The sequence below is a fragment of the Natrix helvetica genome (assembly GCF_964273705.1).
Source record: "Natrix helvetica genome assembly, chromosome: 8".
Taxonomy (NCBI): domain Eukaryota; kingdom Metazoa; phylum Chordata; class Lepidosauria; order Squamata; family Natricidae; genus Natrix; species Natrix helvetica.
The window spans coordinates 18,723,061-18,735,359 of record NC_138559.1 but is presented as its reverse complement, the minus strand read 5'-3'; the positions used below and the strand labels follow the sequence as shown (position 1 = coordinate 18,735,359).

The 12,299-nt window shown below is 42.5% G+C and overlaps 1 protein-coding gene across 9 annotated transcripts in view; it reads right to left on the bottom strand.

Moving 5' to 3' along the window:
* Nucleotides 1–2,435: 2,435 nt before the first annotated feature.
* The window catches only part of ST3GAL4 (ST3 beta-galactoside alpha-2,3-sialyltransferase 4), a 128,625-nt gene continuing 118,761 nt past the window's right edge, over nt 2,436–12,299 (bottom strand). For all 9 annotated transcript variants that reach the window (XM_081961318.1, XM_081961310.1, XM_081961316.1 and 6 more), the window contains 6 exons: nt 8,964–9,024; nt 8,546–8,641; nt 7,380–7,569; nt 5,768–5,911; nt 4,706–4,849; nt 2,436–4,295 (listed from right to left, as the gene is read on the bottom strand). In XM_081961318.1, coding sequence (XP_081817444.1) covers nt 4,209–4,295; nt 4,706–4,849; nt 5,768–5,911; nt 7,380–7,569; nt 8,546–8,641; nt 8,964–9,024 — 722 coding nt within the window. In that variant the 3' untranslated portion in view covers nt 2,436–4,208. The remainder of the gene's footprint in view (nt 4,296–4,705; nt 4,850–5,767; nt 5,912–7,379; nt 7,570–8,545; nt 8,642–8,963; nt 9,025–12,299) is intronic.

The window sequence follows — 12,299 nt, the reverse complement described above, 5'->3', positions numbered from 1 at the left end:
TTTCATCAAATTAGACATACCCAGTTCCTACAACCCTTCTTCATATGTTTTAGTCTCCAGTCCCCTAATCATCTTTGTTGCTCTTCTCTGCACTCTTTCTAGAGTCTCCACATCTTTTCTACATAGTGGCAACCAAAACTGAATGCAGTATTCCAAGTGTGGACTTACCAAGGCATTATAAAGTGGTATTAACACTTCACGTGATCTTGATTCTGTCCCTCTGTTGATGCAGCCTAGAACTGTGTTGGCTTTTTTGGCAGTTGCTGCACCCTGCTGGCTCATATTTAAATGGTTGTCCACTAGGACTCCAAGATCCCTTTCACAGTTACTACTGTTGAGCAAGGTACCACCTATACTGTACCTGTGCATTTCGTTTTTGTTGCCTAAATGTAGAACCTTACTCTTTTCACCATTGAATTTCATTTTATTAGATAGTGCCCAATGTTCAAGTTAGATTGCTTGGGGACGAGAAAGCATTAAAGACCATCTGCCCAAACCTGTTGAACTAGTAGCTTATAAGATAGCAGCCAACCCCATGGAATCATCCTTTCAGCCCAGAGGCACGGGTGAGTTGCAAAATCCTCCTTTCCAACAAGTGGACAAAGATGGCTTTAGGAGATGCCTTTAATAAATTATTATGGTTCTTTGGTTATCCATTTCAACAGAAGCTGGAAAGATGCAATTCTAGGGAATCATAGTTCTTTGATTATAATTATTCTGATCCAGTAGATAGAAAACAACTTTTCATGTGTTTGGTACATAGAAGGGAAGCATTCACATCTGGCCTCGGAGTATCAAGGAGAACATGCTTTAAAGTGGGAACAGTAGCGCAAAACACACCAATAAGGGTTGCCTTTTTTCAACCAATCATTTGCCCCTTTTATGTTTTACTCCTATGTGTAGAGAACTAATTCATCCTTCCCTAGAATCAGCCCTTCCTGTTAAGTCAACTATATATACCTTGTTTCAAGAAAGTCAAGGGCATTCGAGGAACTTACCTTTGCTATCTTCTGATGGAGCCATGCAGGAGTAATAAAACCAAGTCACCCACCACTGCTTCACTTTCCCCAAGCTGGGGAACAGGTTGGGTGTCCACAAGACAGGTGTGTACCCCAAAAAGGTGTGGCAGCGCTCCCAAACAGGTGATTGAATTTCAATTGTATGGTTGGTGTTGCCATCTTGATTTCATTGACATGCACACCACCATGGACATCACCAGAAGCCGGGAGCTCCAGAAAACCACTCCTCTCCCCAACACAGAATAGCCCCAAGAAAACTCTGTAAGAGTTAATAACAACTAAGATGAAGCTAAGAAGATACCTCCTAAAAGCACTAGACCTCCCCTTCAACATGAGCTACTGGAAGAAGGGAAGCAGAGCAAGAATAAGTGGTTTCTGCCCAGGTGCTCAGTATCAACCATTTAAGGGTAGCCAGGTGAGAAATCCAACTCCACCTGTGTTCCTAACACTCTATCAATTTAGCCTACAGCAGAATCTTGAAAGCCCAAAAGAGTTTCTATCCTCCATCTTCCACAAACGTATCAAAGAGGGTCAAGGCAGCAAAGTCCTGAGTTTTTTCCTCACCCTTTCCTGATTACCAGGATTAAGCTTGGATTCACTAAGAGAGTTGCTACATATTTTGTTCTATATCAAGCCAGAGGTTTCCCAAGAGTCCTTGGAAGGGACAAGAAGTAGAAGTGAGATCTTGCAGTGCAATTTCTCTACACACACACACACACACACACACACACACAAATAGCCACAATGTTTATTTTCACCCTGTGTACCAAATCACATACACAAGATTCAAACCATGGCAAGAGAGTATATTATTTTGAAATAAGGTCTCATAAACCTGGGCATTTTCTAGCTGTATGAAATGTGGTATGTCATAAAAAAAATGTTGGAAGTGTGTGTGTTTCTGTGTGTTCCACTTTATTTACTAAGATCCAACACTTGTTTTCTGGTAGCGTCTCAGAAACAGTTACTCCGGTTTTCCACCCAGATAGCCGTCTATTCCATTTCCACGGGATTTGCTAAAATCCAATGCAGGTTTTTCATCTGAGATATGCAAGGAAAAGAGTGCATACATTTGTCCTAACAGTGGGGGAAATGGAAATAATTGTATGTCTCTTTTAGTCAATTTTCCACCGTGGTTCTCTTTGAGCGAGAAACATACGGTGGCCAGATTTGTCCTAGGCAGAGAAAAAAAGGCATATTAAGCTGGCATATCGTTAGGAAAACATCTCACAAGAATTCTGCCACAAAATCCGACACAGTGAAAGATAAACACGGTAGTAAAATATTTGAATTTCACCACTGGTTGATCCCTCCCTCTCCTCTGTAGTAGCCCCTCAAATATTGGAAGATTGCTATCGTGTCACCCCTAGTCCTATATAATAGAAACATAACAAAGGAACACAGTTCATAAAGGGCTGTTTTAAATTAAATTTATTAAATTACTTAACACTGCTGTGCCGCTTGGCCAGGAAAGACACTTCCAACACTGTGGGATTCAACAACCCCCCCCCCTCCTCAGAATCGCCATTTAATAAGCAATCCCTCCTTCCTCCTGGTTTTGAAGCAGGAATCTAGAAATCTGTCTCAGCTGTCAAATCCACGGGCAGTCCTTCGGAGCAATCCATCTTCTTAGCAATGGATTGGGTGGCCTCAGCCGCTGGAGTTTGCGTCGGCAGCAGGCTCCTCAAAAGCCGGGCACTTGCGAAGATGGCTAAGGCACGTTTGGCTGCACAAGTACATGGAGGTGGTATAACGGCGAGTTGGTCTCGTGGTCTTGTACCTTGACGTGGTCGGGTTCCCTCCTCCCGAGGGAGAAACAGAAGATTGCCAGGTTTCCAATAGTCAATCGGACAAGTGCACTTAATGTAACAGCTGTAAATACACTTTTGTCCCCACGTTGGAGATTAAAGGGGAAGAAGAGAATTCGCCCCAATCCTAACCAGATTGGCACATCTGAAATGTCTGGACCCCCTTGCCCTCCCCTGCCTCTATGAAAAGGCAACTTCCTTCAAAACAACCCTTTGAGGGCCCTGAGATTAGCCTTTGTCCTGAATGACAACCTCGTTCTCCTTCCTAACCGTGGGTCACTCAGGCAAAGGTGCTGTGCAGCTTTGGGTTTTGCCCATTTCCTTCTCCGTACGGAGATGCCCCCTTTTCCTTCTTCTCTTATTTTTCGTGCCCTTCCTTTCCTGTTTAACTTTGGCCAGGATAGCCCTTTCGCATCGTCGGTCGATTCTGGTTGTCATCCTCACTTGATGGGAAGGAAAGATATCTACCCCATCCATACATTTAAGATCAGAGATGCGTTACTCGGGCAACGCGCGCGTCCTTCACAGAAGGACTTTCTTTTCCACACTTTGCCCAGAAAAATAATAATAATAAACATCCGTTCAACTCTACTGTTTTAGGTATAAAAACTACTGGCAAATACTGCTGGGTATTCTCCTTTCCGTCGTAGTCTCTAAAACCAGCCAATCAGATGGGAGAGGAATAAACTTCACTATCTCCTCTCTCATCCTTAATCATGTTCTGCTGGGCATCTATAACAGATGAATTTCCCGGGGACTTGAACCAACATACTTGTCTCGTCTTCATCTAAACGGGGAAACGGGATGGCAGACACCTATATACTCCTTCATTTGGTTGCCTCTTGCCCATTAGGCAACATCCAATACGATAAATAAAATAACAAACAACCACCCCATTCTACTGGTTTGCAGAGGAAGGGAGAAATGATTAATGAAACCACTTTATAGGATGATCACTTTATCACTGCGGGAAACTGTGCTGGTAACTTCTTGGAGGCCCATCAACCACAATCCTAGCTTTGACCTTCCAAAGGCGCCTCTGGTGAACGCAGGGACCTCTCGGTTGGATGCCAAAGGAAATTCTGCCACCACCCAAGTGAAGAAGATTCTGTAGAGGGCAGTGCCCCAGAAGGAAGAACGACTCTTGCTTCCAACGGATGGCGTCACCCGCGTTCTCTACAGGGCTGCTTCTTACCCCTAGCTGCCAACACGTTTAGAAGCCGTACGCTTCCATCCAGCCTGATCCCCATTTGCAGGGAACTGCGAGGCCTCTGCACCAGCATTCAGCATTGGAATGGAAGGGGCGGCGACATGTTGGAAAGGGCCAGCCACAAAGGGTCTTGTCCTGCTCAACGTGAACACAAAGGCTGTCCATCTTACGTCAGAAGTAAGTGAGGTTCTTGACGACTCCCAATTCAAGCATCCGTTTTATTGCTAATGCCTCGTGGGAGACATTGTGCCCTGAAGACTGTGGAGCAAGAGAAGAGAAAATCTATTAGTACAAGCAGCAAGCTGGGGGGGGTGTTTTTTCCACCCCCGTGTTTCATGCTAAGACATAAACACACAGAGCATCTTCAATTAACTCTGGCATTCAGATTTACCCACTTTGCTAACAAACATAGTTAACAAATTGCCCCCCAAAAAAGGGATTTAAATGGATTTACAATTTTTGGCACATTCTACAGCCGCTGCCTATAGTTTCTCTGTTCAGTTAAACTGGGATTTATGCTATCTTGGTCATCTCATGCAAAGGAAATAAGTACATGGACAAAAAACCAATTGGTCCCTTGGTCTATTAAACAGAGATGCGTGACCTGAACTGTTTCGGTATGAATAGTTCCCTGTCGTCATTAGAAGAGAAGAGATGAGGTTACTCACAGCCATAGATTTCACCGTGATATGCTCGTAGTAGTGAATACTCTGCTTCTTGTCGTCTGAGCTGGGATAGCCAAAGCCAGCGATATCTACCACATCGCAAAAGTGCAAGGCAAGAGTGATAGCCACTAATCCTGTGGTTGGTTTCTAGAGTAAAAGACGTGTGATAATTGAGACTTCCATACATATATATATAGTCCAGTTACATGATACCTCAATTTAGATGACTTATGACTGTAAATCAGGGCTCAATGATAGTCAGAAGTCAAGAATTATCTGTACTTCCACAATCTTGAGATATTCCCAATTTTAAGTATCTACGGCAGTGGTGGGTTTCCATTTTTTTTACTAACGGTTCGCTTGTGCGTGCGTACTCACTTGCACGCGCGACCCTTCTGCGCATGGGCAGAAGCATCTGGGCAGGTGGGCGGAGCCTACCACCACCGCTACTACCGGTTGTCCCAATCTGGGCCAAAACGGGAGCAAGCTATCTCTGGTCTACGGGAAAAAAACAAAGTCTAGTTGTCCTTTAAGAGACACGGTGGCTCAGCGGCTAAGATGCTGAGCTTGTCAATCAGAAAGGTCGGCAGTTCAGCAGTTCGAATCCCTAGTGCCGCATAACGGAGTGAGCACTCGTTACTTGTCCCAACTTCTGCCAATCTAGCAGTTCGAAAGCAAGTAAAAATGCAAGTAGAAAAATAGGGACCACCTTTGGTGGGAAGGTAACAGCGTTCCATGCACCTTCCGTGTTTAGTCATGCCAGCCACATGACTATGGAGACGTCTTCGGACAGCGCTGGCTCTTTGGATTTGAAACAGAGATGAGCACCACCCCCTAGAGTCTGGAATGACTAGCACATATGTGCGAGGGGAACCTTTACCTGTACCTTTTGGGGGGGAAAACCCTTTTGGGATCCCAACTTTAAGAATATCCAAAAGCGAGAAAAAGACTGTTGGCTTCAAATCACGTATTCAAATAATCCATGCCTTCATTGCATACTCATGCCTCTAATTCTTTCTCTCCCTCTCTACTACCCACACACGTACATGTGCTTATCTCTCTTACCTCTTTAAGCTTCCACAAGGGTTTCATTGGGAGCTTAAGCACTTTAGCAGCTGCAACCTCCATAAAATACGGGTTCAGAATTCGTACTTGCTTGGGATTTGCATTCCAAATTATGGGAGGCTGTTTCCAGAAACCCTTCCGAATCTGGAGACAAAGCAGACAGAGGGAAATTAGTCACCCACCCTTTATTTTCAAATGCAACATCAAAGCATAGAGAATCTAACCTGGTTAGAGAGAGAGAGAGAGAAAAAGAAAAATAATGCCGAAAAGACTGCAGGGAGTTTTCAACGTACGTCCACAATTGAGCCCCAAACTTATGTTGCTAAGTGAGACTCATTTGTTAAACGAGTTTTGTCCCGTTTTATGATTTTCCTTGCCATCTTTGTTAAGTGAATCACCGCAGCTCTAAAATTAGTTAACACGGTTTTTAAGTGAATTTGTCTTCCCCGTTGACTTTGCTTGACCCCGGGATGCTACAACAGTCATAAATACCGGTCAGTTGCCAAGCATCTGGATTTTCATCAGGTGACCATAGGGATGCTGCAGTGCTCATAAGTGTGAAAAACAGTTACGAGTCACTTTTTTTCGCTGTCACTAAACAAACTCCTGTAAATTGAGGGCTAGATTACAGATTAACAGAGTTGGAAGGGACCTTGTAGGTCATCTAGTCCTATTCTGGTCCCAAGCAGACCCTACACCATTTCTGACAGGTGGCAGTTCAGTCTCTTCTTGAAAGCATCCAGTAATGAAGGCAACCTCTGTTCCATGGGCTGATTGTTCTCCCTGTCGGAAAGTTCTTCCTTATTTCCAGGTTGAATCTCTCCTTGTTCAGTTTCCATCCATTATTCCTTGTCTAGCCTTCAGGTGCTTTGGAAAATAGCTTAATCCCTTCCTCTCTGTGGGAGCTCCTCAAATATTGGAAGACTGCTATCATGTCTCCCCTGGTCCTTCGAGACCCACTTGTTCAAATTAGCTGGCCTGGCACAATTGTAATTGTAAATCAGAAATATAGTATAATCTAATCCTGACCCTCCTGGATGGCATTTTAAATTTTTAAATTTTGGGGTTTCTAATTGGTTTTAATTGGAACTATTTTAACTATTGCTAGTTTGGTTATTGTACGGACTGTGTGTTTAAGTTGGTTTGTCTGGGTTTGGTGTTTTGCTTTGTTGTTTTATTGTATATTTATTGTCTGTACACCGCCCCGAGTCCCTTCGGGGAGAGGGGGCGGTTTATAAATTTAATAAACTAAACTAAACTTCACTTCCCTAGACTAGCCATGCCCAGTTCCTGCAACCGTTCATCGTATGCTTTAGCCTCCAGTCCTCTTATCATCCTGGATGCTCTTCTTTGCACTCTTTCTAGAGTCTCAACATCCTTTTTTATATAGTGTGGTAACCAAAACTGGATGCAGTACTCTAGGTGTGGTTTTACAAAGGCTTTATAGAGTGGTATTAGTATCTCCCTTGACCACCTGTACTTCTCCAAATTTAGGAGTAGCGTCTTGGTGTTTCGTTTGTACATTTGATTCCCCCCTGTTTGGTTTGTCTTTTCTTGGGCAGGTGGATCCTTTCCCACAATTAAACACAACAAAGCACGGCTAACTGCTTACTCTCTTCTTGTCGTGGAGGATGGTCTCCATCCACATAAAATCCATGGGTTTGAACGCCACTAACACCAACAACGTGTTCGGGTTGTTGTCGGTCTGAGGATTGAAGTGCGCTGACTCGGGGTAGAAAAGACGCATGGTGGTTTTGTTGCCCACGTCACGCTCGTAACCGTGGACTGGTGCATTGTTCAGCCTGGAGACAGGAAGAGAAAACGAGATACACAATGACACGGGCATGGATTCACATATGAGGACCTTGGGGGCAAGATGCTGACTCTGTAAACTGCATTGTAAAGCGGTATATAAGTCTAAGTTCCCTTCCTTCCTTCCTTCCTTCCTTCCTTCCTTCCTTCCTTCCTTCCTTCCTTCCTTCCTTCCTTCCTTCCTCTGCTGGCTGGGGGATTCTGGGAGTTGAAGTCCCCGCATCTTCAGGTGGGCCAAGGTTGAGAAACACCGCACTAAACAAATGGTCATAAGTCAAGGACTACCTGAATATTTGTTTGTTTTGTTTTTATTGGTTTTATATGCCGCCCTTCTCCCAAAGGACTCAGGACAGCGTACAACATTAAAAAGCACATATCCCCCAAATTAAAAAGAAATTAAATACATATCCAAAAAAAACCCACCCAAATTTATAGGACAATACATTTAAAAATGAGTTAAAATTAAGAGGCCAGGCCAGCTTGCTGGAAAAGCCAATTTTTTAGGGCGCGTCGGAAGGACCGGAGGTCAGGGATTATGCGAAGCTCCGGGGGCAGCTCATTCCAGAGGGAATTGCCAGAAACAGCATCCCAACATCAGGTATTCCAACGTTGAAGCCAAAGACATGCCCTAATATGCTCAGGCCTAGTTTTTTTCCCATGATGAGTAATTTTCTGGCCCGCTCTGATATAGATGGAAATCATCTTCTTGTAATGACCCCGTAATCCCTTGGAGCTGAGTGTTTTAATGGCCAGATGCCTTTCCCTGTTGCCAATGCAGAGTTTTGTTCAGCAGATTCATTCTCATTGTGCCCAGAGAGAGAAATATCTGCCTCTACCTAGGATCAAACTCACAGCCTCCTGATTATGAGGCGAGAGCTCCACTTCTAGGCCGCCGCACCCCTCTGCTCACGCGTGGAAATGACCCAGGCAAACACCAGCCCCCCCCCCCCCCCCGCTTCTCAGTACCTGATCACAATATCGTATTTGTTAATGACTTCTCCGATGGAGCTGTTTCTCAACCGGTAGCCGTTCCCAACTACTGCGCATCGCCGGCACTTCAAGCTGCAAGACAGAGGACTTTTAAGGCACCGCGCAAGGACAACACACTGTTACAACTCACAGCCTTCGCCCCTCCATCCAGTGATGCGAGCCCTCTCGGGAATATACTCTGGTCAATCTCTAGATAGATAGTCCTGTGGTTACGAAGGCAGTTGGGACTGGGGTGGCCGTCACTAAGCAGTGCAATAGTAAAAAAAATAATAATGTCTCCAAGGTCCCTCCCAGTTCTTTTGTATTCTGAATTCTAAATTTTCAAAATGACATTGGAAATTTCCAAAGTGCTTAAAACCTAAGAAAGAGAAAAATGGATGAACTGGTAATTTACCTTTGAAAGTTTTCGGGGAGAGAGTAACTTGTGATTGCTAGAAGGCGCAGGAGAATATCCTCTGCAAAGGAAATCAAGAAAGCCGGTTAAATTAATGTGGACATGAGCAACAACAGAAAATAATGGAGCAACTTGCCGCAGCCAACTCAACGCTGCCAATTCGCCACGGGAAATTTCAACATCTTTAATTTTTTTTTTTAAAGGCAGTCCTCGACTTATAACAGTTCATTTAGTGACCATCCAAAGTTACAATGGCACTGAAAAAAGTGAGTTAGGACTGTTTTTCACTCTTACGATCGTTGCAGCATCCTCCCATGGTCGCATGATCAAAGCTGAGATGATTGGCAACTGACTCACATTTATGACGGTTGCAATGTCCGGGGGTCATATTATCTACCTTTTGTGACTTTCTGACAAGCAAAATTAATGGGGAAGGTATGTTCACTTAACAACCGTGTTGCTAACTTAACAACTGCAGAGGTCGTATAAATGGGGTAAAACTCACTTAGCAAATGTCTCACATAGCAACAGAAATGTTGGGCTCAGTTCCGGTCGTTAAGTCGAGGACTATTTGTAATTTTAAAAAATCATTTTAATTTTGGTCGTTCCCATTTCATTTTGTCCTTCTTCCTTTAATGGTTTTATTTCGCAATTCCTTTGATATTATGCAACTTTTGTCCTATGGCAAGTTGCCCATGGCGAGTTAACTGTGGTGAATTGGCCGTGATGAGTTGCCTTAGAAACAAAATCACTGAATTCACAAAGAGACACCCTTAAAAAGCTTCATCGACTGAGTTCATCGATCTAATTCCTTATCCCTGTCAGGATATGCTGCCTCCGGATCTATTTTTATCGTGAAAGTACTTAAGTTAATTAATCTGATAAGATTGATCATTAAGAAACCTAATCTGCCTCTTTGTGAATACAGTTATTTCTCCCTCTAAATGTTCACACTCTTAAATGCACAACAGTCTAGTATTCATAGTAATTATTATTATTATTATCTGTCAGTGCACAACACGTGTACAATGAGATTGGTTTGAGCTCCCTCAGTGCATACACACACCCAACACAATACAACTCACAGGGAAAATCCCTAACCCAATAAATCATAAACACCCAGTCCTATTGCACCAGTGTGAACATGTTATATGTTGCGCTGGCCTTGCAAGTCCATCGTACTACGTAGTTATGGTGTTATTACGCATTCAGGAGTCTGACAGCCCATGGATAGAAACTGGGTTTCCGCCTGTTTGCACGGCTGGCTATGCTTCTACATCTCCTTCCCGATGGTAGGAGGGTAAAGACCAGGGTGTAAGTCATCCCTGAGGAGTTTTCTCGCTCTTCTAAGGTAGGGAGCCCTAGTCCAGAAACACACAAGTATCGACATCAAGGTGGCTGGTTATTTAGATTTTCTTTTTCACTTTTGGGGAGACGGAAAACACTTTTCTCTGACTCAGTTTTGTGACTCTTGCGAATTTTCCCCCAATTGTTTTCCATAAATTTATTTGAACCCTTCAATTCATAGCCTTGGTGCTTTTATTGCAACAATTCTTTTTTTGCAATCAATCTTAATACAGCTGATTTAAAACATGTTTCCTATAAATTTTTCTTCTGAAACTGAGTTCACCAAAAATAAATTTTGTAACGCAGCTATGCATTTATTTATTTACTTTTTTTAGATGGCTCTCATTTTCTTTACTTGTTTAATTGTGTAGTCTCGGTTCTTTCAATGTAGGTTTATGTAGGACCTCCAATACAGGATTTCCTGCTTGAGCAGGGGGTTGGACTAGAAGACCTCCAAGGTCCCTTACACCTTTGTTATTCTGCTATTCAATGTTTCCTTTCACCAAAATGCCCATTAATCTGGAATTTTTTAAATATTTCTACTGAGAAAACGATAACAAATATCTCCTTAAACATGTTGCAGTCAACTTTGCTAAGATACAGGCTGAATGTCTGAACATACTTAGTTTCCCCTCCTTTCGCCGAGTGGCATAAATCTAAGGTAACCTTATCACTTCCGGACAAAGGTTTGCATTTTACAATTAGGTTTTTCCTGGTAATCAAGCAGCCAAGGACAGCTGCTTCTATGGTGCCTTTTCTTTAACTTCTGGAAGATGAAAATGCCATCAAGGTAATAAGAATAAATTACATGTCTTTTCTTAACAGTTTTTTTTCTCTCTCTCTCCAAAGGTCTGGTATTTAATACATTTAAAAAGAGATCTGTGCTACTAAATAATTTAATAAAATAAAATAAAAGTTCAGCTTTTCAAAATACATTACATGCAGTATTATTGTGAGATAAATGCTATTTGCCTGTCATTAGCAACTGTATTTCAAATTTAAGAGAAACATGATTAGATAATCCTTAAGGAAATAAAGTTAAGACTCCACTGATGTATAAGTAGAATCTAATACATTTGGTAACACTATATTTTCATTAAGTGGCTTTGGCATACAATGGCAGTACTGTCTTGCACAAAGAGGAACAAAGATTGGGAAATATATACTGTTCTTTTTTTCTATACAAATCCTTGAACTGTGTTTAGTTTTTGGAGTTCGTCCCTTCGTCCTGGACAAATAAGTAAATTTAACGGATATCTGCCAGTTTTGAGTAACCAACTCAGTGATGTAGCTCATATCTCAGGCTGGGGAAGCTGGAGACGAAATGATTTCTTTTGTTTTGCTATTATGGTTGAAATGCCAACCAAGAGCAACTTTATAATGGATCCATTCATGTGCAGCAAAAGTTTTATCTAGTGCCTTACTCTCAACTGAACCATTTTGTCTGTTGGAGCAAAACCAATGAAGTTAAGAGAGTCACGCATCTGGAATAATTAATATGGAGATTTCTTTTAAACGGATGGACGTGATTTCACTGTAGATAAAAATGGGATCGTTAACAAAATCCTACAATGGCAAATCACACCAATTGTATGAATCCTGTCTTTGTCCTGAGATGAAAAAAATGTTTTCAGAGCTTTTGGGCAGAAAAAAGAGATCCACAGATATTAGACTAGATGTTAGATCATAACCACAGTAATATTGGTGAAGGAACTTAAATAACTGTTCCTAAAATTTAAAAATAAAACACAAATCTATTTTCTGGCTCAAAGAAACCGTATTTTTTGGAGTATAAGATGCACCTTAACCCCCTGCCTCCGCCTAAAAGTGAGTGAAAATTTAGGTGTCTCTTATAGACTGAATATGGGCATTTTTGGCCTCCCGAACCCTCTGCATCAGTGGTGGGATTCAAAATTTTTACTACTGGCCTATTTTTGGCTAAGACAGGCCATGTGGAGCCCTGCAGAATTCTTCGGGGGCCTGGGAGGG